At 38.4% G+C, this 27,872-nt stretch overlaps 3 protein-coding genes, 1 long non-coding RNA gene and 1 other non-coding gene across 7 annotated transcripts in view; 3 read left to right on the top strand and 2 right to left on the bottom strand.

The window, feature by feature from the left end:
• LOC126379644 (uncharacterized) overlaps positions 1-4,277 on the bottom strand; it is a 72,337-nt gene extending 68,060 nt beyond the window's left edge. The window contains exon 1 of the long non-coding RNA XR_007568357.1: positions 4,141-4,277. This is a non-coding gene — a long non-coding RNA (uncharacterized LOC126379644). The remainder of the gene's footprint in view (positions 1-4,140) is intronic.
• LOC126379600 (BCL2/adenovirus E1B 19 kDa protein-interacting protein 3) overlaps positions 1-5,737 on the top strand; it is a 50,629-nt gene extending 44,892 nt beyond the window's left edge. For all 3 annotated transcript variants that reach the window (XM_050028416.1, XM_050028417.1, XM_050028418.1), the window contains one exon: positions 765-5,737. In XM_050028416.1, coding sequence (XP_049884373.1) covers positions 765-819 — 55 coding nt within the window. In that variant the 3' untranslated portion in view covers positions 820-5,737. The remainder of the gene's footprint in view (positions 1-764) is intronic.
• Positions 5,738-7,041: 1,304 nt separating this feature from the next.
• On the top strand, positions 7,042-12,043 carry LOC126379412 (AP2/ERF domain-containing protein PFD0985w-like). The gene is made up of 5 exons (XM_050028162.1): positions 7,042-7,273; positions 7,770-7,904; positions 8,429-8,557; positions 8,944-10,600; positions 11,376-12,043. The coding sequence occupies exons 1-5, from the start codon at positions 7,124-7,126 to the stop codon at positions 11,582-11,584; spliced, it is 2,280 nt and encodes a 759-aa protein (XP_049884119.1). The 5' UTR covers positions 7,042-7,123; the 3' UTR covers positions 11,585-12,043.
• Positions 12,032-27,782, bottom strand: LOC126379426 (putative zinc finger protein 66). Its single transcript, XM_050028180.1, has 13 exons — positions 27,557-27,782; positions 26,618-26,752; positions 24,904-25,498; positions 24,086-24,273; positions 23,101-23,231; positions 22,113-22,187; positions 19,698-19,827; positions 19,131-19,228; positions 16,824-16,917; positions 15,602-15,721; positions 14,484-14,585; positions 13,688-13,783; positions 12,032-13,150 (listed from the first exon to the last, which is right to left on the bottom strand). The coding sequence occupies exons 1-13, from the start codon at positions 27,701-27,703 to the stop codon at positions 13,016-13,018; spliced, it is 2,046 nt and encodes a 681-aa protein (XP_049884137.1). The 5' UTR covers positions 27,704-27,782; the 3' UTR covers positions 12,032-13,015.
• Positions 16,037-16,109, top strand: Trnav-uac (transfer RNA valine (anticodon UAC)). The gene has a single exon. It is a non-coding gene; the product is annotated as a tRNA-Val (tRNA).
• Positions 27,783-27,872: the final 90 nt, after the last annotated feature.

Below are 27,872 nucleotides of genomic sequence, written 5' to 3'. Positions count from 1 at the left end.
AACAGCAGTAATGAGCAGTACATACACAAACACACAAGATAAAATACACATAGGGAAAGTTCCGGTATGCCTGCCAATTATAGACGCACACAACACTGATAATAAAAAGTATAAACTACATACATACATACATAAACTCACGCCCGTTATCCCTAATGGGGTGGGCAGAGCCACAAGTAATCAAAGACAACTCGCAGCCACTGTTGATACGATGTCTTAAGCTGGATATGATGAACCTTATGGTGATAAGGGATCAGCCTATCGCCCATAACATTAGTCCATCATGTTAGAGGACACAATCCCTCTGTCGGTTTTTACGACATGCCCGGGAAGATAAGCGGCTGAACGTTTTCTATGTTTTTTATTTGCTCCCAGAACAGCATAGAAGCATAGAAGTATAAACTGAAGTTAGCAAATTAAAAAGAACAATAGGTACATAACATAACATAACATAACAAATACTTTATTGCACAAACAGGAAAAAACAAAAAACAAAACAAAAGAGAAATTGAATTAGTACAATAGGCGGCCTTATTGCTAAGTAGCAATCTCTTCCAGGCAACCTTTAAAATACTACTACTACTTACTACTACAGTACTATAGTAAGTACTCTAGTACTTGATATAAAATAAAATTAAAAAAAGAAAAACAGATCGTCTAAACTTTCTTTAAACAACGTTTAAGAAAAAATAAAACGAAAACTAAAACTATTGCAGAATAAAACTCATCTTACTTAACACCTAATGGATTTTTTTTAATTTCAGGGTATGGCTGAGTCGGCGAGGGTTGTTGCCTCCGCGGCTGATCATCCTGAACTAAGCACAAGACTGAGCGATGTGGTTCGATCGGGGCATCATCACAAGCACACACAAACACACACAAACAAACAAACAAATATTGGCCCAAATGTTTGACCCGAATCATATTTGGCCCACATTGTTGAAAATGTAACAATGGTGCTAATTCCTGTAAACACCATCTAATTTTATTTTAAGTTATATCTGTCATTTTCTTATCCGTGTAAAAGGAAAGGGACGGGTAGTCAACAAGCATAGAATTTATGGAACACACGTCAATTTTAAGCACAAATCTAAAACAACCGTCCAAAAATTTTGCATTGGCCAATAACCCGACAGAATTATGTTGACAGCACACGTCAAACGGTTTGCATACCAGCAAGATAATTCAGCGAGAGATTTTAATTCGCCCGGGTTATTCATTCATTTACTCATTCTTCCCAAAATTAAGAGCTGTCAATCATCCGTCTCTTTCCTTTTCGGCGGATAAGAAAATGACAGGTATAACTTAAAGTAAAATTAAGAGGTGTCTGCAGGAATCGGGGCCAATATTTGGCCAATATGTTGAAATAATTGCATGAATCGGTCATAATGCAGTATTTGGCCTAATGTTTCTAAAGCAATATTTAGGCCAAATGTTAACAAAAATGTAGTGCGAATTAATTGAACTCAAATTTAGACAAGATACAGTAATATTTGGATTAAACAATTTAAACAGTTGTCAATATTGAGCCAAATATTGCATTTTGGCCGACTTATGCAATTTTGTCAACATTCGGGCCAAATATTGATCAGACTTAATAACAGTTTGCAAACATTTCGGTAAGAAATGATGTTAAAAAAATGATTATTTTTATTACAATTGTGATCTTTCAAATTGTGCACGAATGATTATTATTAATTTTATTGTCAATGAATAAGTAATATTTCAGAATTGATACATGAGACAAAATAATTTATGGGAAATTTTCTTGTGATGTTGACTCGAAGCCACGTAGGATGTATTTAAGTTGATATAGGGTGTGTGACAACTATACAAATGAAGGACTTAGGGCTGAGAGTAATCTCTATAAACTGACTAAAACCAAAATAATAAAGCTCTGATTGTTTAGGTTAAGTTAGAAATAATGTGGATGTACCATTTGATAAACAAAATGTACTTACGTACTTATTTAATTTACAAAAAAAAAAGAATATTTCACTCTGTGAAAATTAAACCTTTTTGTTAACTAAAAAATAAATTAATATTATTCAAATCATATCCGTATTATAAGCTAGATACTTACCGAAACTGAGGTTTTTAATAGCGTTTTGGTATTTCTGTTATTCATTAGTGAAGTCATCAGTGAAGTCGTTAGTGAAGTCATTAGCGAAGTCATCAGTGAAGTCATTAGCGAAGTCATCAGTGAAGTCATTAGTGAAAACTGGTAATATGTCCGTGCTCATCGAATCGCTGGGAAATTGTATAGTTGTCACGCATTTCTCTTACAGTTAGTCTGACTGTCGTTAAGCGAAGTGTATAAAAAGAAAAAAAGCTGCAAAAAAAAAGAATTTTAACGTTAGGTCGCCACTCGCCATTTTTTGTATTTTCCTACTACTTTCATCTCTTGAACTGTATTTTTATATAAACATAGAATAAGTCACACTCCTTAAGTCATTTCTTGCTTGTAAGAATAAAAAAGGGAAAATGGCGGTGTGTTTTTAAACAATAAAAATCTTAAGCTGGCCTGGAGGTATTCCTTTCCTGGAAATATAATATTCCTTTCCCTGACCAGTAGACGCAATGAATTTATATATTTTTTGTCGAACGTCTCATCCGCCTACAATATAGCCAAGGAAAAGTAGCTGCAAGAAAAACCTCGGCACAGGGTCCTAGACGTTAGAAAATGTTGTCTTGTCAAACAATTTCAGTAATTTGGTTCCCAGCCCAGCATTCCCGTTTTCTAAGTAGCCTCATAACTTTTTAGTTACCTTCTAAATTGGATAATGAAGAAGTGTGATTTTGCGAAAGATAAATTATGAGAAACAGTCGTTTTGCGAAGTGTAGGTTTTTTGCGAAAAGTACATGCTGTGTTGAAGGAATCAAATAATCGCGGCTAACTTTGCTAACTGACGCATCCATTTTTTTTTTTGCTAAAGTGATTTGTGTTTTATTGCCAATTGCAAAAAAATGCAAATCAGCTTCGCCAAAAGATAACGCTCCATTATGGTAGAAAACATTTTATTTTTAAACACACCGCCTTTTTCCATACTAGATTTCATAATCAAGTTTTTTCACATTCATATCGCTAAAAAGGAACGTGTTAAAATAATGTATTTATTTATTCTTAAGAATAACTAATGGCTTAACTTTAGCTTCGTCGACAGGGCGCTGATTTTAAAAAAAAGTAACATGTGCGTGTTGGACTATGCGCAGTGGGTTCCGCAGTTGGTCGTTTTACTTCGTGTAACTCAAGTTTCTATCTTGACATATAGAATCCTATGATTGGCTAAAATAACTAAGAATTTTCAAGTTTCAGTATACTATTCTTTTGCGCAACCTTTCCGGGAATCTCATGTGTTTTGAAAAACAAATTGAAATGTGGTTTTCTTCAGTAAACCCCGGGCAAAAATTGTGACAGTATTTTTTACCTGAATTGAAACTAGCGCGTTTAGGCGAGGTTTTGTTAACAAAAAAATAAATAATAATAATTTCTTTATTCAGTTAAAAAGGCTAGGTACCCACACATCGGAAAAATAAATACATAATTTTGAAAATTCACATCCGAATGTTATTTTTGGGAAAAGGACACGATATGTCAATGTAGAAACTCGAAGCAATCCATCTAAAAAGCAATATTGCTATTTGACATTTGCGCATATAAAAGTAAGTATTTTTTTTTTATATAAGGAATAAAGAATATTGAATATTGAAACCAATTCCTCGTTTGGAATTAAAATCATTTTGTTTTAAAATACCGTTAACTTATAACTAAGAGATCTTTTGCATAATGATGATGAGATGTTTAAATAAACATTTACGGATTTTTTTTATATTGCACTCCTGACGTAGGTATGTCGATTGGCAGCATGTTTTGCAGATACGGTACTCGTTTACGGAGTGTTCTGTCACCGAAGTAATTGAGCAATGGCAAGAGATGTCAAATTGCAGTATTGTTTTTTATATGAATTCATTAAATAGGCCACATTCTAACTCCCAAGTATAGTCATGAGCTATATAATGTACCCACTTTAGGACTCTGTCGCACTAACATATTTGACATTTAGTGAGACTTACAGTTCAATTTGTCAAAAAAGTTAATGTGACATGGTACCAAAGTGTATACATATTAATGCTCGTTACCGTACATGGTAACGCCGTTTAAGACCTGAATACTTGTGTATTTTGTCGACGGAGCAATATAGTATACAATAAATGTAACATAATATAAGTGATATTTAAGCCATACCATAAGATTGGTAGCAAACCTGGCGGACAAACATAATTTTGTGTTTGTTAGCTCTAAAATAGCACCGTCCTTCACTTGCGAGAGAATATTGGTGTTGCGAGAAAGAGATGGAGCTAGTTCTAGGAATAGGGTAGTTTCCGAGTAGTTAGGTGAGTTACTTTTTAAACTAAACGTCAAAACACGAAATGACAATCAAATCAAAAATTATTTATTCGGACCACATATAAGATCCATAGGGTCAGTAACAAAAACTTATATACTAAGTTAGTTTACAAAATAAGGCATTACTATGGCATTTGTATGAAGTCATAGAAAAACGTGAGAAAATGTCGCACTTTACATTGTTCTTTATTAAAATACATAAAAAAGTTAAATAGAAAAAAGAAAACTTTTTTGACACCTTTAGATCTGTCTTTATTTAGTACTCAGAATTCCATAATTTATCTTTGACTTAACTACCCAATTGTGTCTGATAGAATGTGCACCATTATACTAGTAACGCCCACAATTACCCTCTTTATTTCTTTGTTCTCGTTCCATTTTTGTTTTGTATTTTTGTATTTCCTGTGTGTGAAATCAATTATTTTTTGTTATGTTGTTCGAAACCAGCAGGCTTAGCACCGTAAGCACGCGACTCTTTCTCGCCGCGACAGAGATCATCTGTCTCTTTCTGTGCAGTACTGTGAGAGAGTGACGGGTGACGTATGGCAGGCGAGAGACTCGCGCGCTTACGGTGCTAAACCCGCTGGCCGAAATTAAAAATGCTACCTGTCAAAAGTTGTCAGTTTTGTCCGCTAGGTTTATGTAATAAGTAACTGTGGCGCTACTGTTCACGTTATATCATCTGTAGTACTACTTTTAAGTAGGATAAAGGGTGGTTCTTTCATCACCGGAAGTCAATATTATTACCGTTAAAATATCCATTTAGAACTTACGTATGTGACCAACTTACGTAAGACTTTCCTGGGTTTGTTGCTCAAAATCAATATAAATGGCATTGTACAGTGTTTTATTCTCCCTCATTCAGCGCTTATCGCTATCGACCCACTAGGGTCGATTAATTCTTTCAAATATTTTTCCTCTCAGACGACGCCCTGAGCCGAGGTTCGCGCCCAACTGGGCACCCTCAGGCCTGTTGTCTTAAACGTTGTACCGGGTGAGAGCCTTCAGCGCTCCCCATTTGTCCGGCCAAGTAGTTAATGCCATCTGCGGCAAATCTACAATAAGTCACGTCAAAAAAGACTGTTTTATTCGTTTAACCTTCTAATTTCACTGTTAACAGTAATCATATCAACCTCCGGTATTCAAAGACCCACCCGAAAATAATAAAAATATTATGTTGTATGTGTTGTAAACTATATCGTAGTTAGCCATAGAAATATGCAAGAATAATAAAAAAGTATCTTTATTTTTAATTGGTTACGTTTTACAATATGTATATGTAGTAAGTTAGCCCTAAGGGGACCCAAATATAGCTAATTATTAAGTTTATAGCGTTTTTTATTTTTTGTTCCTGTCCTAACTCGTTTATAATATAAAATTTTCATAAACCTATACACCGCTGGGCGCAGGCCTCCCCTCAACCAACTTGAGCTTTATAGTCTAAACAAAAACTAAGGGTGTGCTTAGAACTAGTGAATCAGTTATAATAAACGGTAGTACTATCAGTCGCACTCTAATATGTCTGTGGTCGCACTGAATAAATATTGTTACGGATGTGTTCCGGGACAGGAAGGAAGCAGGTTCATAGGAGAATATTCATAATATACAACACACGGTAGTACTTAAGAAATACGCGCACAGTCTGCTCTAGAACCGTCACTTCACCTGACACTGCATTATACTCGAAACTTCACCCAGTACTTCACCAAGTCTAATTACACCACACTGGGTCCTTGAAATCCGTCATATAAATAATAGTCATGTAGAATCATATAGAAATGATGAGTGTAGTGTGATAGTGAAGTATTGTATGTGTACGGAACCCTAAAAGTACATACTTCAGATATGGGCATCCTTTTTTTTTGGGCAACCCCACTAAAAACGTTTATAATTTTTGAATTCGGATGGTGGCAGTGCTAGGATAAGGGACACCAGATATGGCTGTTTAGTATTCTATGATCTGTGCGTGCCGGCTGTACAGCCTGTTTAAAAAATAAAACTGTCATGTGTCAACGAGTTTTCTAGGGATGTACGATCTGGGTGTTAAGTATCGATACTGCCAATCATGACATTGTATCGATCCAGTATCGAATTAATATTTCATAAAGAAATAAAATATTTTGTATTATTTATTCAAACATAAATACCCTATATAAGTACGCCCCACCGCTTAATTCAAAATTTAATGTAATTGTGTTATGAAACGAAACTACATTTCTTTTATTATCACAGAATTTATATCTCATTTTCAATCAGATCAAAGAAGGCAGATCGGATTGGATACCTGAATCGTATGAACTAAGTACCTACCTAGGGTTTAAAAGGAACACATTGAAGCAGTTCATCTTAAATGTTAAGAGCAACATTGTTATTTGGCAGTCATTGACATTGCGCACTTATTTTTGCGCTAATGTATTATTTTAATTTGTTTTTTATGTACAGTCATGAGCAATATCATGTTCCCACTTTAGACCCTGTCGCACTATTATATCATATTTGACACGTAATGGGACTTGCGGTTTTTAATTCGTCAAAAAAAATAATGTGACATAGTTTCAAAGTGCACAACAAAATCGCAAGGATCAAATGCTGTATCGATTCAGTCGAATATGAGATCGGAGCGAACGACTCTACACCTTTCATTGTAGAAAAAAAAGAAAAGAAAATATCGTAAAATATTCGTAATTAGTGAATTTTGTCAAATAAATTAGAATAATGAGTATAATAACGATAAATATGGCAAAAAATTCTATTGTTGTCAGCCAAGAGCTACGCGCCTGCCGCGGGTGCTTGAAAACCGAATGTCTATTGTATAATTTGAAAGGCGAAATCGCAAAAGTTTTTACTGAATTAATTGGTGATCCAGTGAGTATTATTATTTGAATGTCATTTCCAGGGCCTATGGAGTCCCGGATTTTTGAAAGGCATGCGTAGAGGCCCCTTTTTATTTATTTATAGCCTTATATCAGAAATACAAGATACATTTTAAATATTTTCCTTAATCTGCGACAACCAAATCTGTGTGCCTTCGGGCAAAGGCCTCCCCATTTTTCTCCATTCTTCTTTGTTGTGCACTAATCTGGTCCAGGTCTTAGTGTTTCCAGCCATTGAAATTATTTTGTCGGCCCACTTTTTAAATTGCCTACCCTCTTTATTGTACAGTCATGACCAATATCATGTTCCCACTTTAGAACCCTGTCGCACTATCATATTTGACACGTAATGGGACTTGCGGTTTAATTCGTCAAAAAAGTTAATGTGACATGGTTTCAAAATGCATACATATTAGTACTCATGACTGTACCTCTGACCAGCATTGGGATAAATTTGTGAGTCAATGAGGCTATGTATTCTATTCCAGATTATACCATCGGATGTCTATCCGAAGCACGTCTGCTGTACGTGCTTGGCTTTCCTCCAGAAGTTTAAGAGGTTCCGTCACAGATGCCATGAAACTATGATCTGTATGAAACGACTGGTGAAGGCGAAGTGTTTGGTATGTTTTCTTCCTCTATCATGTGGATTTTTTTATTCTCAATTTTAGCGAGGCTTTGAACACCCCGAGTGATCATGCCAGTCTCATAGGTGCTTTCGTGTACCTATCCCTTAGGCAAAGGATTGGTCAACCAGATAGTATAAACTAAAAGCCTTACTTGATAGCTCTGCCAACCAGCAATTGACTTCTCCGTTCATCATCATCGTTATCAGACGTACGACGCCCACTGCTGGGCATAGGCCTCCCTCAAGGATCTCCACGACGATCGTTCTTGCGCTGCCCGCATCCAGTGGGTTCCCGCGACCTTCACCAGATCGTAAGAAACGTTCGTTCGCTCGTGGTCGAATGGCGACCACGTCTCGTACGCTCAGTGGGTAGGCCCGCTACAAGGTGGACCGACGATCTCCGTTGCCAAGGGAAATCAAATCACTCCAACAAAGACAAAATAAAACACACAGACAATAGAATACAAGAAAAATACTTAAAACGGTGTGTTGTCACTAACCTATGTGTTTCTGTTACAGACACTGAGCAATGTGAATAAGCTAAACAAAGCGTTGATAACACAACCTCTCACTCAGACGCAAACTGAGACAGATATGTACGAACCCAGCAACGATATGTATCTGTACATGACCGGCTCACAAGTACAGGTAATTTCTACAAATCATGGTATAAGAAGACCAGGTATGCTCAAAACTGACAGCTAGTATTTCAAGGTTAGCCCAGCTGACGTCATCCCACCCTGCGTTGCCATTTCGTAAAAAATCAATTACCCACATCCAATGTTTTTAATTTACTTTGGTAGGAAATTTTGTCCACTCTGCACATGCAAAGTTACAGACAATAAAAAAATATTAAGCACAATCAAGTGAACAAAAAAAACAAGATATAAACTATATTAAAAAATAAAAAATAGACATAATGTAACAAAAAGCAGCCTGTGCAATGTTTTTGTATGCATTTAAGGGCATAGTACAAGTAGTCAAGATCATGATAGGTATTTTGCTTTTCCAAATAAAAAACATTTTATCTACAGGTATATACGGCTGAACAAGAGGGCACATTCACTCCAGTTGTGGTCTTACCGAGCCCCACAGATCTGAACATGACCAAAGCTCAAGCTGAAAGTATCGCTAGACAGAGACAAGTAATCACAGCTCTACCTGCTGTCGATACGAATGCACCACTCGAGACTGTTATGTTGAAAACTAATCAGTTAAAAGACGGCGCACACGCTTCGAATAGTACGCATGATACATCTGATGATTTAAGAAAAATAAGAAAAGCTAGAAATGAAATCAATGATGCAACAGCAACTGACCCGTTAGAAAGTAGGCCTAACTCACTCACTGGTGATATTAGTGAAATTAAAATAGAAACTAATGATTTGCCTGACAATGAAGAAATGATCAGTGGTGACATAGATACAAACTTGGCTAATCTATCATTATTACGAAATGCACTAACTCGAGATAGTACAAAGGTTTTAAGAGATGACGAAATGGTTTTTTTAAATGCAGCAGTTCGGAGAGACCGCACCGTTGACAACACAATAGGTGCAATAACTAGTACTGTTAATGCTGAAGGTGTTAAGGTTAATAGGAATAATTATACAAAGGTTAATAGGAATAATTATACAACAGCAGATAAGAAGAATTTAAATGATGAAACAATTACAAGCAATGTGAACATTCCACGAAGTGAATCTATAGTTAATAAAATTAAATTTGAGAATGAAGATATTGTAAAGGAAGAGAATTTGATACACCCTGTTGATGAAGATGACGCCACAGAACCCGAGATAATCGATAAAGATATAATTTTGAGTCTCCCTAATTTAACATTGTTACAAGATACTGTAACTGACGAAGGGAATTTAGAAATACCTTTATTAGATGCTGTGGAGAAAGATAAACTGTTAAACAACACAAATAGCGTAGAAACTAGTCTTGTTAATGTAATCGATAGTGTTAAAGAAGGCAGTGATAATTTAGCAGATAAGAATAATCAACAAATTAGAATTAATGATGTTCCACCTGACGTTTCCACAGTGGAAATAAAAACAGAAATAGACGACATAATCAAAGAAGAGAATTTAATCCACCCTGTTGATGATAATGATGATGTAAATTCTGAGACAAGTAACAAGGATATTGCAGAAGCTAAGAAAGTGACTTCGGATAATATTGTGATGGATCTTATTTCTTCATCGTCAAGTGACTGCAGTGATGATGAGAGTACTGAGACTGCTTTTTCATCAGACAACGAAAATTGTGTTATATCTGATAATGATGATGATTCGTCTCCGCTACCTGGAGTATGTAACATAGCACCCATAGAAGAAATAATGGTCAATGAAGTCGATCTCACTAAACATGATGATGATGAAGATACCCATGCAAAAACAAACGGTGAAATATATAAAAAAGTAATAAGAAGAAAAGAAAGAAATGCAAACATAAAAGCACGGACAATAGACAATAAAACTGAAGAGCCACAACCACCACAAATTGAAACTATAATAGTGAATGAAGTTGACCTCACTGCGTTTGATGATGATGATGATGAAATAAATAGAAATAATGATCAAGAAGAAAAAGCCCAAAGTAACGTTGACGAAAATGCCGAGCACAAGACAAGTAAAGAAAATGAAGGAGTTACGGAAGCCAGGAAAAATGGACTTAACACTGAAGGTAATATTTTTTCGTAATGAGTTTTTTTGCAGACGCGCAACGTGATAAAATTTAGTCACAGTCATTTTATAAATTCTAACGATGTATAATTATGTCGTGTCGATTGGTGCTAATGTGAACCCAAACAAATCGTCGTTCTGTCAAAATACGAACAAAATCTCGTTCCACGGATGTTCGGGAAAAACAAACTTATCGATTTCGACAAAATTGTTTGAATCAGGCTGATAATTTTATCACGTTGGGCATGTCGGCTGGTATTAGTTTATCTCTTTCTCAGTCTACTGGAAGAGATTTCTGTTAAATATAAGCTTGCACCTTTTGTCTTTTTCGTGTGTAAACTGTGTAATCACCTTTTCTTTATGTCCCCTGACATGGCTCATGTAACTACGTATACATCAGTAAGTATCAACCGGGAAAAACGACTTAACGTGCCTTCCGAAGCACGGATCATCTTACTTTCGGACAATCTGGTGATCAGCCTGCAATGTCATAACCAAAGTCATCAGAAAGTGATTTTTGTGGTGTCCCCACCGGGATCTTCTATCGTGTGAGGTGGATCACCAACCTCATCAACCCTGGTGTCAGGGTTATTATAGAGCCGCCAAAGGCATGGCTCATGTAACGACTACTTACTTACTATATCGATACTATTGATAGTATCGATAGCTCTTTTTTGGCGTAGCGGTTAGGTAGATGATTTTGGCTGTTTACTATCGATAGTAAAACTATCGATTTTTCGGCAACACTACTACAGAGGTAATGCTTTTTTTTTCAGAAAATTCTCATTTTGTCTATGAAAACGCCTATGATACAGACAGTGACAACGAAAGTGGAGATTTGCCATACTGCCTCGCCGGTTTGAACAGAAATATTTACCAGAAAGACAGTAAGCGCAACTTCTCAGAGCCCAAACCTTTAATTAAAAAACGAAAATCGGGAGATGGTAACACCGGTGCAGCTAAAGTCAGAAAAAAGGATGAATAAAGGAGTAATGATATATATATATGAGGAGCTCGGTGGCGCAGCGGTTAACGCGCTCGGTCTGCGATTGTTGAAGTTAAGCAACTTTCGCAAAGGCCGGTCATAGGATGGGTGACCACAAAAAAAAAAGTTTACATCTCGAGCTCCTCTGTGCATACACCCCGCCCACGACTTTCAACTACTGGTCACTTGATTGTTTGCAAACAAACACGTCACGTTGCGCGTCATAGTAGATAAATAATTGAAAAAGTTTGTTATTTACCAATGGCTGTATACTCGTTATCAAATAACCGAGTTATTCGGCCGAGTACGAGTATCAAAAACCCGCTGAGTATGCAGAGTACCGAGTATCAAACGAGTACTCGGCCCATCTCTAGTAAAAAGTAACTGATTTGACTGGTTGAACACTGGCCTATTACAGCTGGTTGGTGCAGAAATAAAAATGCCTCGTTCATAATTACAGTTTGCAGTTTTATTTAAAAACCAAACATTTTCGACTAGATTTTTCTTCCAACTTCTCATCGCCTATCACGTTGGTCTAACAGAAGTTGAGGTGTGGGTACTTACTTCACCTTGCGATGGATGTACCTACGACTACCCCAATTGGGATATAGTGAGCTTATGTTTACATCTATTGCACAATTTGAATAAGTTTAGATGCCTAGATAGAATCCGGCTTACATATCACGCCTATTTTCCACCGGGGTAAGCAGAGACTTCTCTTGCTTCCTCCACATTCATCAATCGTTTCACACACGCACGCCGGTTCAGAGTAGATCGTACTGAAGCTTACTCATCATTCCTGTAAGTTTACTATCTCCTATACCCCTAAGGCTGCTTGGAGATGATTTATGTTTCTATAGTACTCACCCGTGAACTCTTACGAGGTTGGAAACTCAAAAGAGAAAATGGAATCGAAACAAATCTGGCTCGGACGGGACTTGAACCCGCCACTCTTGTCAAGCCAAGACGAGCGTTTTAACCATTACACCACTCGGTCCTTACTTGCGATGGAAAATTCAATTTGATATTAACTCTGAATCATCCTCAGAATTTTACATTAATAACTCAGTAGCATTCCTGTAATCTTCTATCTCACAAATCTTTATCTTGACAATCTAATAAGCCTACATATCAACATTTACGTTTAATCAGATCTTTATTTCGACGAACAACGTCGCACCCGCGCAACGTCACACTCGCGCAACGTCACACCCGCGCAACGCCACACTCGCGCAACGCCACACTCGCGCAACGCCACACTCGCGCAACGCCACACCCGCGCAACGCCACACCCGCGCAACGCCACACCCGCGCAACGCCACACCCGCGCAACGCCACACCCGCGCAACGCCACACCCGCGCAACGCCACACCCGCGCAACGCCACACCCGCGCAACGAAACACTTATCAATCCTATAGCTAGGGTACACTTCAGCTATCCTTCTTGTCACGTCGTCTCGCCGGCAGCCCCCTGTGTACGGTGTCCGCGTGTTCCTTGGCCGCGGTGGCGCTCGTGTACCGTTTGGGACACGCGTAACACGCGTACGGCCGTTGCTTCGTGTGGGTCTGTAAATTAGTATGTTAGAATGCATAAAAAATGAGAGGAGCTCGGTGGCGCAGCGGTAAACGCGTTCGGTCTGCGGTTATTGAAGTTAAGCAACTTTCGCAAAGGCCGGTCATAGGATGGGTGACCACAAAAAAAAAGTTTTCATCTCGAGCTCCTCCGTGCTTCGGAAAGCACGTTAAGCCGTTGGTCCCGGCTGCATTAGCAGTCGTTAATAACCACCAATCCGCACTGGGCCCGCGTGGTGGTTTAAGGCCCGATCTCCCTGTCCATCCATAGGGAAGGCCCGTGCCCCAGCAGCGTCCCCACTGCTGGGCTGGTGATGATGCATAAAAAATACAATTTTCCCATTTAATTTTTAATTTTAATTCATGTTTATGTTCTTCACTCAGTATTAATTAATTATTGTAATAATGTGAGGTTCAATCTGCTTCCTCTTTATTTATTTAGTAAAAAAACCGGACCTGTCAAATCTTCAGGTTAGGTAAGCGGACCCTGTGAAAAACGGGATAATTCTATAGGTAGATGTAGATGCTTACCAATAAGTGCGCAGTTCTGTGCGCGTTCTGGTGGAAGGCTTTGGGGCACTGGGGACACTTGTACCGTCTCTCGTCGGTATGAATCACCATGTGACTCTGGAATGGCAAAGACATAATTCCCTTCAGGGTCAATGATGGACTTTCGAAGACAATATAGATGGCGCTGTAAAGATTTTCCTTCTAAAAAAATATAGAATAGAAAAAAAAAGACACATCATATCAAATTTCCACTAAAAAAAAAAGCATGACGGATGTTAGTCGAAATGATCATAAGGTGGTGGTGGACGTCCTGAGATAACATCAAGCAACAATTGTTTTTATAAAATCTTTGAGCTATGATTCAGACCATGATTCTGAGTCAATATCAAGAGGATTTTTCCGCCGCATTATTCACGTTTTTTTAGTTTTTTTTTTAAATTATATACTTTTATGATGGAAAATTCCACTTGATATTAATTCAGAATAATCAGCTGAATCATCTCCTTCAGTATTCGTTACTATGACACTTACACCCCGTACAAGTACGTACTGATAGTAGACTGATAGCCATACAAGTAGGTATGGGTATTAGTGACACCGTAACGAATACTGAGGGGGATGATTCAGACCATGATTCTGAGTTGATATCAAGTGGAATTTCTTGTAGGAAAATTCATGCACTTTTTAGTGTTTTTTAAATTATTTACCGTTCCATACTTAGCGGCGAAAATTCCACATGATATCAACTCAGAATCATGGTCTGAATCATAGCTCAAAGTTTTCGTTACGATGTCACTAACACCCTGTATAGTATTACCTTGAGCAGCGTGGTAACCCGGAATGTCTTGGGACACAGGCTGCACTTGTACGGTTTCTCCCCGGTGTGGACGCGCTGGTGAGTGCGGAGCTGCGTCAGGTTCTGATGATGAAGACAGCAGTTTAGTAGACAGTGGTGCTAATTCCTGCAGACGCCATCTAATTTTTTTTCTCTGTCATTTTCTTATCCGTTGAAAAAGAAAGGGACGGGTAATCGACAGGCATAAAAATTATGGAACACACGTCAATTTAAAAAAATAATAAAATAATATTACTTATTCATTAGTATGTCGAATAAAAAAATTAAAATATTATTATCACTTTTTTTTGTCGAATAAATATTTAGTTCTCTTAGTAAGTGACTATGTATAGTTTTTTTTTTATGAGAATAAAGCTCTTTAAAACTGAAAAAAATATATTCTTTGTTTCTTATTCTGTCTGTAGTTGTTACAAGCATTAATATGTATACACTTTGCAACCGTGTCACATTATTTTTTTTGTCAATTTAAACCGTAAGCCTCATTAAATGTCAAATATGATAGTGCGACAGGGTTCTAAAGTGGGTACATTATATTGCTCAATGTTGGCAACACCAACCAAAATACTTTTTTGTGTATAATTTTTACTCGGTCACTTTCTCTCGCTCTGTGTAACAAGCACCCACGCATTACCAATAAATCAATAAATCTCAAGTTGGGCGTTTAAATGGAAGACCAGACCTCAACACTAAAACACAAAAAAATAAAACAATAAAATATTATATTCACAATCAATAAAAATAAATAAAGATTTTATATTTTAAAACTTTAATCAATTAACCTTTTTTTAAATAATAATGAGCCTGTTTTTTTCAAAATATTTATGTACATGAACAGATTTTGATTGTACGGTCGCCTGCAGATATACTGGACACCTCTGGTATATCTATACCATGCAGATGCAGGCGATACCGGAGGGGTCCAATATATCTGCAGGCGACTGTACACGGAGATGACGAATAGCGTGTTCGGCAAATATCATAACTTGTCGAAAATAGGACTTGACGAATTACCAATTTGACATATGACAGACTTGGCCATAGTCGTGAAATTCCTCACGACTGTACATCATGAGTCGTACCTTGAACTTGCCCTTTCCACATATCTCGCAGATCAGCCCACTGGTCGTGCTGGTCTCCGTCTTCTTGTGTTCGTGCATGTGGGTGGAATACTTCAGCTTCGTTGACAGGGTCTTGTTACACTGCGGATATTACAAATACTACAAATATTTCTCTGTTTACTACTTACGAATTGTGTGCAGAAAAAATATATATCTTCTTCACGTCTGTTCCTCGAATCAAAAAAACTGTTTTATCTATAACAGATACTTTTTAATCATTGAAGACTCTAACTAGAATTCCATTTGCATTTTTTTTTCATTTTGCATTTTTTGTTAGTACTTACAACAGTTTTAGATTATTATTTATTTAGTAATCAGAATTTCATAATTTATTTTTGACTCTGTTATCTACCTAACAGACTGAACACTACCTCAATTTAAAGCACCCCGCCACGTGGTTCCGTGGTGTAGTGGTTATCACATCTGCTTTACACGCAGAAGGCCGCCAGTTCGATCCTGGCCGGAATCATTCTCTTTTTGGGTTTTCTTTTTTGTTGTTTAAAAAATTGAGAAGCGCCATGACCGAAAATAAATGTTTTAACCATTCAAAATTCATCAACCAGGACCGTGTAGGTTTGTGGATTGGTGTTAATATGTAAACCCAAATAGGTCGTGTAGTTCTGTCAAAATACGAACAGAATCACTCACTCACTCTTATCACACAACTTCACGTCGCGTGATTTATTGAGTGATAGCCTTTCAACTAACTGTTTTAAGACAGTAGTTAAACAAAAACTTTACAAAAAAGGTTATTATAAAGTTAGTGATTATTTAGAAGATATGAATGCATGGGATTAACTGTTTGAGAACTTCTTCTTCTATCGTGTGGATTGAAAGGTACATTACCAACCTCATCAACCCTGGTGTCAGGGTTATTATTGAGCCGCCAAAGGCCCCTGACATGGCTCATGTAACGACTACTTACTTACATCATTAAGTAGTAAGTAGTAACGGCTTAACGTGCCTTCCGAAGCACGGAGGAGCTCGAGATGAAAACTTTTTTTTTTGTGGTCACCCATCCTATGACCGGCCTTTGCGAAAGTTGCTTAACTTCAACAATCGCAGACCGAGCGCGTTTACCGCTGCGCCACCGAGCTCCTCATCATGTATGTATACTGTATGTCTATTCTACATCACGTGGTTTTCATCTTAAGGCGGCAAAATGTTTGTTTCAACAACTTACCAGTTCACATTTAAACTCTTTGTTATGTTCTTCATCATAATGTTTCTTCATTAGTTTCTCGGATGAAAAGTTGGTGCCACACATTGGACACGGCCTGGAATCAAAGAAAAGTAAGTTTCAAAGGCTTTTTGGAAGAAATTGCTGCATGAGCAATAAGGCCTCGGCCTCTGTGGCCCAGTGGTTGAGTGGCTCACGAGCCGGAGGTCCCGGGTTCGAATCCCGGTGGGGACATATAACAAAAATCACTGTCCCTAGTTTGGTTAGGCCATTACAGGCTGATCACCTGATTGTCCGAATGTAAGATGATCCGTGCTTCGGAAGTCACGTTAAGCCGTTGGTCCCGGTTATTACTTACTGATGTAAGTACGTAGTCGTTACATGAGTCATGTCAGGGGCCTTTGGCGGCACAATAGTAACCCTGACACCAGGGTTGATGGGGTTGGTAATCCACCTCACAACCCACACGATAGAAGATCACGTTAAAAGTTAACAACGCCATCTATCGTGTGTTTGGGGAACGTCGACGGGAAAGTCCGACATTAACCTATGATCTGTGTGTGACAAGGATCCTGACTATTTCTCTTGTATGTGTGTGATTAGGATCCTGACCCAAAGGACTGGTACCTATTTTTACGTAATTATCCACTCTAATTCTATCGCAAAAGGTTTAATATTGTGTTTTGAACAAAATTGAACACATGAATTTCTAGATTAAGTAAATTAAATTCATCTTTTTTGGGGTTATGTATACGTTTTTACAATAAAATACCAGATAATATTTTAAATGTCAGAGAATAAATTTAAAGCTCACGTGAAGCTTACTTTATGTAAAAAAGCTTATTATAAGATTAATGATTACCTAAATGATAAACATGTCTGGTATTAAATGTGTTCCTCTAGTTATTAAATAACTTGTAATGTACCCTCATTGATTTATAAGATGTGTTGCTGTTGCAGTTTCTTGTCATTTCTTCTCCTCAGCCATAACACCTTGAGAAATGACGTAAATTCAAAATGTTACATTGACCTTCAACAAGTTTATCCATGATAGTTACGTTGAATAAATGATTCTGATTCTGATCTATCATAGACAATCATCATTCGGATGAAATGTTCAATAGTTCAGCTAGAAAAAAACAGTTGAAATTCCGTCTCGACCAGTGATACTTCAACTAACAAAAGTGAATACTAAAAGTGAAAAATAATCTGAAAATTATCATAGTAATACAGAGTGTTAGTGACACCGTAACGAATACTGACGGCGATGATTCAGACCATGATTCTGAGTTAATATCAAGTGGAATTTTCCGTCGCAAAATTCATGATTTTTTAATTATTTTCAATTCTATACTATTCTTTTGCGATCGAAAATTCTACTTGATGTTAACTCAGAATAATGAGCTAAATGTATTCGTTACGATGTCACTTACACCCCGTACAAGTACATACAGGTAGCCATACAAGTAGGTATGGGTGTTTTTTTATATCTTTTATTTAATAAAGGACTTGGTACAAGAATAAGGACCATGTCGTCCTCGTAATTAAACAGTAAATAGGAATTATTTTACATGATAGAAGCTTATTAATATAATTGACAATTTATTCAGTAGCTATTCTACTTCCAATACCTAATTTTACCAATTTGTAAAGTGATCTGGCGTCCTCCCTAAGCGGATCTGCCAGAGCACAATTGACAACATTTCAAATTTTTAAGCCGTGGTTTTTTTGTGCTATTTCGAAAGTACTTGTTTAAATAGAAGACACGTATTTTTTCTTTTCAAGATTTTTCCACTAGAAGTTACAAAAAATATTTTTTGAAAATTGGATTCTGCCATTGATAGAATGAAGGCAGTATAATGTAATGTACCTTTGCATGCGTATTTAAAACAAGTCGCAAACAAAGTGTCATGTTATGTATGACATTTACTTTTTTTATAATTTTTATGTAAAGGTCTGAACTTATTATGCCTTCCTCTTCTGACCTCGTGGATTTTTCAATATATTTCTATTATTACTGAATTAAAAAATCTGAAAAAATGTGTTTTGTGTAAATCATAGAAATATCTCGAAATGGTTTTCGATTTAAGGCACCTTAGTAAAAATGAAATGTTGTCAATTGCAGCCTCCTACCTCCAAAAATAAATTAAGTATTATTATAAATTTGTCTCCTAAAAGATTCGTTCCGGACGCACTCCACCAGAATGTGATACACATCTTAGGTATGGGTGTTAGTGACACCGTAACCAATACTGAGGGGGATGATTCAGACCATGATTCTGAGTTGATATCAAGGGGAAGACCACCGACCTGACCCCCGGCGGGCACACGCTGGTGGCACACTCCAGATGTTTATGGAGACACTCGGCGTTGTGGAACAACGTGTCACAAGATGGACAACTCGTCGCCTGCAAACACAAAGTAAAAAGAAGTCATCATCATCATCATCACCAGCCCATTAACGTTCCCACTGCTGGGGCACGGGCCTTCCCTAGCTCGGTGGCGCAGCGGTAAACGCGCTCGGTCTGCGATTGTTGAAGTTAAGCAACTTTCGCAAAGGCCGGTCATAGGATGGGACCACAGAAAAAAAAAAGTTTTCATCTCGTTCTCCTCCGTGCTTCGGAAGGCACGTTAAGCCGTTGGTCCCGGCTGCATTAGCAGTCGTTAATAACCATCAATCCGCACTGGGCCCGCGTGGTGGTTTAAGGCCCGATCTCCCTATCCATCCATAGGGAAGGCCCGTGCCCCAGCAGTGGGGACGTTAATGGGCTGGTGATGATGACGAATGGTTCTGTCATTTATAAAATGCTTTTTAAGCTTTTTTATGGTAAAAAGTATGACATTTGACTAGGTCAAGTGGCCTATTCGAATTCTGACCTGTTTATGCACAATGCCCATATGCACGCTCAGCCCGAGCCGGCCAAGTAGTGCGTCTCCGCACACGGCGCATCGCGTGGCCCGTGTCTCGTGCGCTGAACGCATGTGACCCAGGTAGTTCGTTTGGTGGCTGGAATACACAAATATACAGGACTAGCTTTTGCCCGCGACTTCGTCCGCGTGGCGTGTTATAAAAGAGAGATCTTTGTGTGTGTGGGAGTGCATGTCAAATTTCAAGCATCTAACTTATGCAGTTTTGATTTTATTTTTTACCCACTAACTCTCATTAGGGTGAATATCAAAATGTGTCAAGTTTGGTGGCGAACTGTCATATAATTTTTTCGTGAAAAATTGGGGAAATTGGGAAAATTGGGAATTGAAAAATTCCTTTTTCATGTCGGAACCGTGGATCCTTTTGGATCTTTTTCATGTCGGAACCCAATTTTTCACGAAAAAATAATATGAAATTTCGCCCGTTTCCGTGGGAATTTTGCAATATCCTGTTGCAACTAAGCTTTAAGTTTACTAAGGTACCTGCATGCCAAATTTCAAGCGTCTAACTTAAGTGGTATTGATTTTTCATTCAAAAGGATTTTCCCGCTAATTACAGTTCCCGTGGAAATTTCGGGAATTTCTTTCTTAGTGCACCTCTACAGTACCTAAGCTACGTCCCTTCCAAATTTCAAGTGCCTACGTTTAGCCGTTTAGGCTGTGCGTTGATATGTCAGTCAGTGAGTCAGTCAGTTTCTCCTTTTATGTATTTAGATGAGTGACATCGTAACGAAAGCTTTGAGGGATGATTGAGACCATGCCTCTGAGTTGATATCAAGTGGAAATTTCCGTCGCAAAAGTATAGAATTTAAACTAATTTAAAAAAGCAAAGACAGTTATGAATTATGCGGTGGAAAATTCCACTTGATATTAACAAAGTGTTAGTGACACCATAGGTAATACTGAGGAGGATGATTCTGTTTTAATATCAAATGGAATTTTCCATCGCAAAAGTAAAGAATTTAAAATAACTCTGTTGATATAAAATCAGAATGGTTGGAATCTTTCCCTCAGTATTCGTTGCGATGTCACTAACAGCCTGTATAATTCAAACCAACTACACGTTTAGGAAACCTCACGTACCCCATCAAGCAAACTTACGTGCCCCATCAAGTAAACTTACGTGCCCCATCAAGTAAACTTCCGTGCCCCATCAAGCTAACTTACGTGCCCTATCAAGTAAACTTCCGTGCCCCATCAAGCTAACTTACGTGCCCCATCAAGCTAACTTCCGTGCCCCATCAAGCTAACTTACGTGCCCCATCAAGATAACTTAGGTGCCCCATCAAGCTAACTTACGTGCCCCATCAAGTAAACTTACGTGCCCCATCTAGCAAACTTACGTGCCTCATCAAGCTAACTTACGTGCCCCATCAAGTAAACTTACGTGCCCCATCTAGCAAACTTACGTGCCCCATCAAGATAACTTAGGTGCCCCATCAAGCTAACTTACGTGCCCCATCAAGTAAACTTACGTGCCCCATCTAGCAAACTTACGTGCCCCATCAAGCTAACTTACGTGCCCCATCAAGTAAACTTACGTGCCCCATCAAGCTAACTTACGTGCCCCATCAAGCTAACTTACGTGCCCCATCAAGCTAATTTACGTGTCCCATCAAGATAACTTAGGTGCCTCATCAAGCTAACTTACGTGCCCTAACAAGCTAACTTACGTGCCCCATCAAGCTAACTTACGTGCCCCATCAAGCTAACTTACGTGCCCTAACAAGCTAACTTCCGAGCCCCATCAAGTAAACATCCGTGCCCCATCAAGCTAACTTCCGTGCCCCATCAAGCTAACTTACGTGCCCTAACAAGCTAACTTACGTGCCCCATCAAGCTAACTTACGTGCCCCATCAAGCTAACTTACGTGCCCTAACAAGCTAACTTCCGAGCCCCATCAAGTAAACATCCGTGCCCCATCAAGCTAACTTCCGTGCCCCATCAAGCTAACTTACGTGCCCTAACAAGCTAACTTACGTGCCCTAACAAGCTAACTTACGTGCCCCATCAAGCTAACTTACGTGCCCTAACAAGCTAACTTCCGAGCCCCATCAAGTAAACATCCGTGCCCCATCAAGCTAACTTCCGTGCCCCATCAAGCTAACTTACGTGCCCTAACAAGCTAACTTACGTGCCCTAACAAGCTAACTTACGTGCCCCATCAAGCAAACTCACGTGCCCTATCAAGCTAACTTAAGTGCCCTATCAAGCTATCTTAGGTGCCCCATCAAGCTAACTTACGTGCCCCATCAAGCTTAAAATGTATTGAAACTTTTATTCAGTACTACTTGCAATACTAGTTTTGAACTCAAAATTTACACATTTCATTATTATTTTTTCGCTATATGTATGTTACTTACCCAAATGTCTTCCCACATTGATCACAGCTGTAGGTAGCGCCTCTGTGCCGAGCGAAGTGAGCCTTCGCGTATGACCTGTAATGATCCCCCTAGCATTATTCCGTTTTCCACAGGGTCCGCTTACCTAACCTGAAGATTTGACAGGTCCGTTTTTTTACAGCAGCAACTGCCTTTCTGACCTTCCAACCCGCAAAGAGACCAGCCTAATACAGGTTAGGTCACATACCTCCGAAAATGCATTTCTCGGGAATGTGGGTATCCTTCACCGCTGAGCACGTGATAATCATTTATGATCCAAATATGAATTCGAAAACAAATTCGACAGTTATTGGTTTAGGCCTGTGCTGGTTTCGAACCTGCGACTTCAAAGTGAGAGTCAAGCGTTCTACCAACTGGGCGGGTCACGGCGATACGGCTCACCTCTCACGTTGGTCTAACAGAAAGTTCGGTGAGATGTGGGTACTTAGTTCACCTTGCGATGAATGTACGGTTGACACTTTGAAACCATGTCACATTAACTTTTTTGACAAATTAAACCGTCACTCATCACCAGCCCATTAACGTCCCCACTGCTGGGGCACGGGCCTTCCCTATGGATGGATAGGGAGATCGGGCCTTAAACCACCACGCGGGCCCAGTGCGGATTGATGGTTATTAACGACTACTAATGCAGCCGGCACCAACTTCTTAACGTGCCTTCCGAAGCACGGAGGAGCTCGAGATGAACTTATTTTTATTTTTTTGTGGTCACCCATCCTATGACCGGCCTTTGCGAAAGTTGCTTAACTTCAACAATCGCAGACCGAGCGCGTTTACCGCTGCGCCACCGAGCTCCTCCTCAATTAAACCGTAAGTCTCATTAAATGTCAAATATGATAGTGCGACAGGGTTCTAAAGTGGGTACATGATATTGGTCATGACTGTACCTCTGACTACATAGGGGATGTAGTAGTGAGATGTTATGTTGTTCTTAAGCTACACTACTCACTGGCTCTTGGTGACAATTCCACATTGTTTACATGTAAATCGTTTCAAATGTGTCGCGTTAACATGCTTCTCGCGGTCTCTGTGTGTCTTTGAGCGAATTCCGCATATTTCACACACGAAGTCTCCGGTAGCCTGTAAAAAAACGCAAGGGTAAGAAATTATGCGAAATAACCCCTTTTACGCCAAATAGCCCTCAATCACGCCAAATATTTTATACATTGTTTTAAGTTTACGCGGTTATTATCATAATTAAAAAACATAATAACGGGTTCTTACCGCGTTTAATGTAGGGATATGAGACTCCCGATATTTCGACAATGTTGCAAGTGCCATGATCACGGAATGACTGATGAGATTGGAGTGGAGTAGGTAGATCCATAATTTTCTACGGGCAGACATATCTGTCTACCCTCTTTCTTTGCAATACATAAACAAGCGGCAAAGAGGGTAGACAGATACTATACTATACAGATAATATACTTGAAACGCGGTAAGACGTATTTTAATTAAAATATTTTATAGTAGTGTAATAAGGGTATTATGCCATCCCACTTGCGACAGACAGAGTACTGCGGGGCGGAAGGCAAGAGGGAAACCACTGCCCTATTTTTCCCTAAAAAAAATAGCATGGAGAATGCTGCACCGACAAGAGCGTGGCTCTTAAATTGTCGGCCCCGATACCGACCCCGCCGGCGTGGTCGACGATTTCCCTCATTCAGCGCTTATCGCTATCGACCCGCTAGGGTCGATTAATTCTGTCAAATATTTTTCCTCTCAGACGACGCCCTGAGCCGAGGTTCGCGCCCAACTGGGCACCCTCAGGCCTGTTGTCTTAAACGTTGTACCGGGTGAGAGCCTTCAGCGCTCCCCATTTGTCCGGCCAAGTAGTTAATGCCATCTGCGGCAAATCTACAATAAGTCACGTCAAAAAAAGCTCTTAAATTGATGATGATGAATTAGGATATTTTTGAGTCTGTTGCACTTACAGGGTCATGCACTGTCATGTGGGTCCTGTATGCTGCTTCGAAGGAGTATCCCCTGTAGCAGACATCACAGGTGAACGGCAGGTTCTTGTAGTAGTTCTTCCTCTCCTCCAACTCCCTCCTCTGCTCCTCTTTGCTCAGAAACCGTATCGCCACATTGTAGTTCTTTGAGAATCTCTCAATCATCTCCACTGAAAGGAAAAAGTTTCAAGGTGTTTAGTAGACTGCTTGTTGACTATTAAATTAAACAATGCTAAGTAAAATTATCTTATGACCGGCCTTTGCGAAAGTTGCTTAACTTCAACAATCGCAGACCGAGCGCGTTTACCGCTGCGCCACCAATATCCTCAAGTTCATCTCGAGCTCCTCTGTGCTTCAGAAGGCACGTTAAGCCGTTGGTCCCGGCTGCATTAGCAGTCGTTAATAACCATCAATCCACACTGGGCCCGCGTGATGGTTTAAGGCCCGATCTCCCTATCCATCCATAGGGAAGGCCCGTGCCCCAGCAGTGGGGACGTTAATGGGCTGGTGATGATGATGATGAAGTAAAATTATAAAAATGTATTTAAAAGTTACAGCGAATGACTACATTTACGGATATGATAAGTAGTATGACGAATTTATCGACAAGCCCGTGCGGCGGCGGAGTCGGTCGAGAAGTGGAAGGGGGGGGGGGGGGGGGGGGGTTCCGCGCGCGCTCCTGTCATTAAAGCCAGAGAGAGTGGTGCAAAATAGAGGAGGTCTCCACCCAGCAGTGGGATAGTGCAGGCTGATTGATAAAGATGACAAACCAATTTGTGTCCAATTAAATAAATACTTACATCTCTTTTTGAGTTCTTCATTCGTTGGTTCCTTAGACGGATGATGATTATAAAACAATTTAGCATTTTTTAAATTCTCATCTGTATCAACGTCGATTTCATCTTTAACTATTAAATCCTTTTCTGCTATTTCCTTTGTTTTTTTTGTACTTCTCTTTTTTACTTCTTTACCTTTCCGCTTCTTTTTCCTTGGTATCTTGTCACTCTCACTTTTATCTATAATGATTTCCGTTATATCTTTCTTTGCCTTTCTTTTCCTTGTTGTTCTTTTGTTTATTTTCCTATCATCTTCTATTGGCGCTTCTATCTCTTCTTTGATATCTTGTGATATATTTTCTTCTTTTTCAGAACTTATCTTTTCGTCTATTTCTTCGAATGTTTCTTCATTGTTGAGATCGTCTTCCTCGAAAGTTGCTTCGAAAGCTCTTTTGATACCTTTAGAATCGTTGCCTATATTTGTATCTGCATTGGTTACATTATTTACAATATTATTGTCTATTTCGTTAGGTAAGTAAGATGTAATGTATGTTTCACTAGGCATAAAGTTTAGTTTCAGATGTGTTCTGTCTATAGAATTCAATTTGTCCTCTGTTATCTGTAATAAGGAAGCCTTATGAACATACACAACATTAAGGCTAAGCGCGCATCACGATAAAAAATCGTTGCGAAAAATTATCGCAAATCTGTCAACCACAGAAATACACTATTTATTTATTTATAAAAAAGGTACACCAACAGCTTATAGTTATTTCTTGGAAAACCAACAGCTTACAAGACAAAACAATTTAGATTCAAAAATACAAACAAATAGCCAATTACAGGTTTTCACCAAAAAAAAACATAATAAAACATTAAATAAAATAAAAGTTACATCAGTAATTAGACTGTTACATAAGCCAATTATAGGTGCACACAACATTTGCAGTGTACAAGCAACATTTGCACTACAATCCGCGCACTGCGAAAATAAATCGTTTGCGATTTAAAATTTGCAGATGCGAATTCGTATGTGTATTTTGTACCCTATGAAGCGAACCCTATGAACCGTAACGATTTAAAAAAAAATCGCAACGATTTTTTATCGTAATGCGCGCTTAGCCTAACACTTACGTCATCAAACGGTTAGCAATAGCGGCTTTTCATAGGATTAAGCAAAACTGGTTTTCTTATACCACGCACAGAACAACAATTTTCATGGCGGCCATCTTGTTTTCCCGCCATTTTGTTTTTGTTTCACTGGCGATTTAATTTAGTCAAATGTGACTAGTGTGAGTTAGTCAGTCAGTGAGGCTCCAGCTGCTATATATCATATACAGGGTGTTAGTGACATCGTAACGAAAACTTTGAGGGATGATTAAGAACATGATTCTGAGTTGATATCAAGTGGAATTTTCCGTCACAAAGGTATAGAACTAAAATTACTTAAAAAAAACTCTATATTTCCATGAATTTTCCGACAGGAAATTCCATTTGATATCAACTCAGAATCATGGTCTGAATTATCCCTCTCAGTATTCGTTACGGTGTTACTAACATCCATACCTACTTTTATATGTACTTTCAGGATATTTGGATTTGGAGATTTGAATTTCAGGTGTATAAGTTGAGGGTACTTTTTATATTTTTTCACACAACTTTTTGTATATTTGCCGCAAATGGCATTAACTACATGGCCGGACAAATGGGGTGCTATAATAATTTAAAATAAACTCACAATTTCCCTATTGCTTATCATCTGTTGCAGCGTCCACGTGGTGATGTGACACCTCTTGCGGAAGTTGAAGAACTTGCGTACCAGGTGCCGACACCAGCTGCATAGGAACTGAGGATACCCGTCTGACGGCTTCACCTGCAATATATATTTTTTAATTTATTATGTCTTTTTTGTGATTGTATCTTGCGATCAGTCTCATTGACTATAAGCAGATAAACCTGCAATAAATTAATCAAAATAAATGTAAGCCCTGATTCCTGTAGACACCATTATTTTCTTCTCATCAAAAGCAAAGATACAAGATGCATATGTCTGTTATCCATGAAGGTTAAACGAAGAAAAATCTTTACAGTGCCATCTATATTATTTTTGAGGAACATAGAGCGGAAAGTCCCTCTTTACATCTTCTACCCATTATTATTAAAAAAAAAAAATGAAAAAAAAAAATTGAAGCAATTTAGGTAACAACATAATTCTATACATTTCAATTTCAAAGCCTTTTATTTAACTAAACACAAGACAGGTTTACAATGATAAAATAACTAAATATAACTTAAGTACTAACAGTCCTCTGTGTAGTGTCAATTCTATACATAATGTGATCTAAATATCAAACAACAATTATTTTTATACATGCTTCTGCCATTACATTGCGATATTGAATAATTATGTACCCGAGTAATGAGAAAGTAGGTAATTAACAAGTTAAATCTGAACAGCACTATCTACATTTTTTTTTAGGAAACGTAGCCTGGGAAGACTCTCATTGTGAATGTGCTTAAATGTTATTTTTATTGGTATTTTAGTCTTTAAATAATAAATGTTTGTTTTAAATGAACATGGAAAGTTCCCTTTCTGCTCTACATAAATAAAAGGCGTATTTTCTATCTAAATGGTATTTCTTATGTACCTAATAGGAAATTTAAGTGGATAACTTACGGGCATTGTGGTAAATTCTGAAAATATTTGAGATAAACTACTCCCATGAAGACTGTGTAAGTCACCTCCTGTAGCTAAACACCCCCGACACGCCCTTATTTCTTCATACTGCGCCTCCCCAAGCACACTCACAAACGGCAAACTCATTTTTAATTCAAGATTTACATTAAAAAAGCGAAAATAAAATATAATATTTATATCGCCATCAAATCAAAATATTGCAACTTTATTTTTTAATCGAATTGGAAATTGTGATTTTTTTAATCAATTCAACCGCTACGTAGTATGTAACAATACAAGATATTCATATGTGCGA

The sequence above is a fragment of the Pectinophora gossypiella genome, chromosome 29 (assembly GCF_024362695.1).
Source record: "Pectinophora gossypiella chromosome 29, ilPecGoss1.1, whole genome shotgun sequence".
Lineage (NCBI taxonomy): Eukaryota > Metazoa > Arthropoda > Insecta > Lepidoptera > Gelechiidae > Pectinophora > Pectinophora gossypiella.
This window is presented reverse-complemented; position numbering and strand designations above follow the sequence as displayed.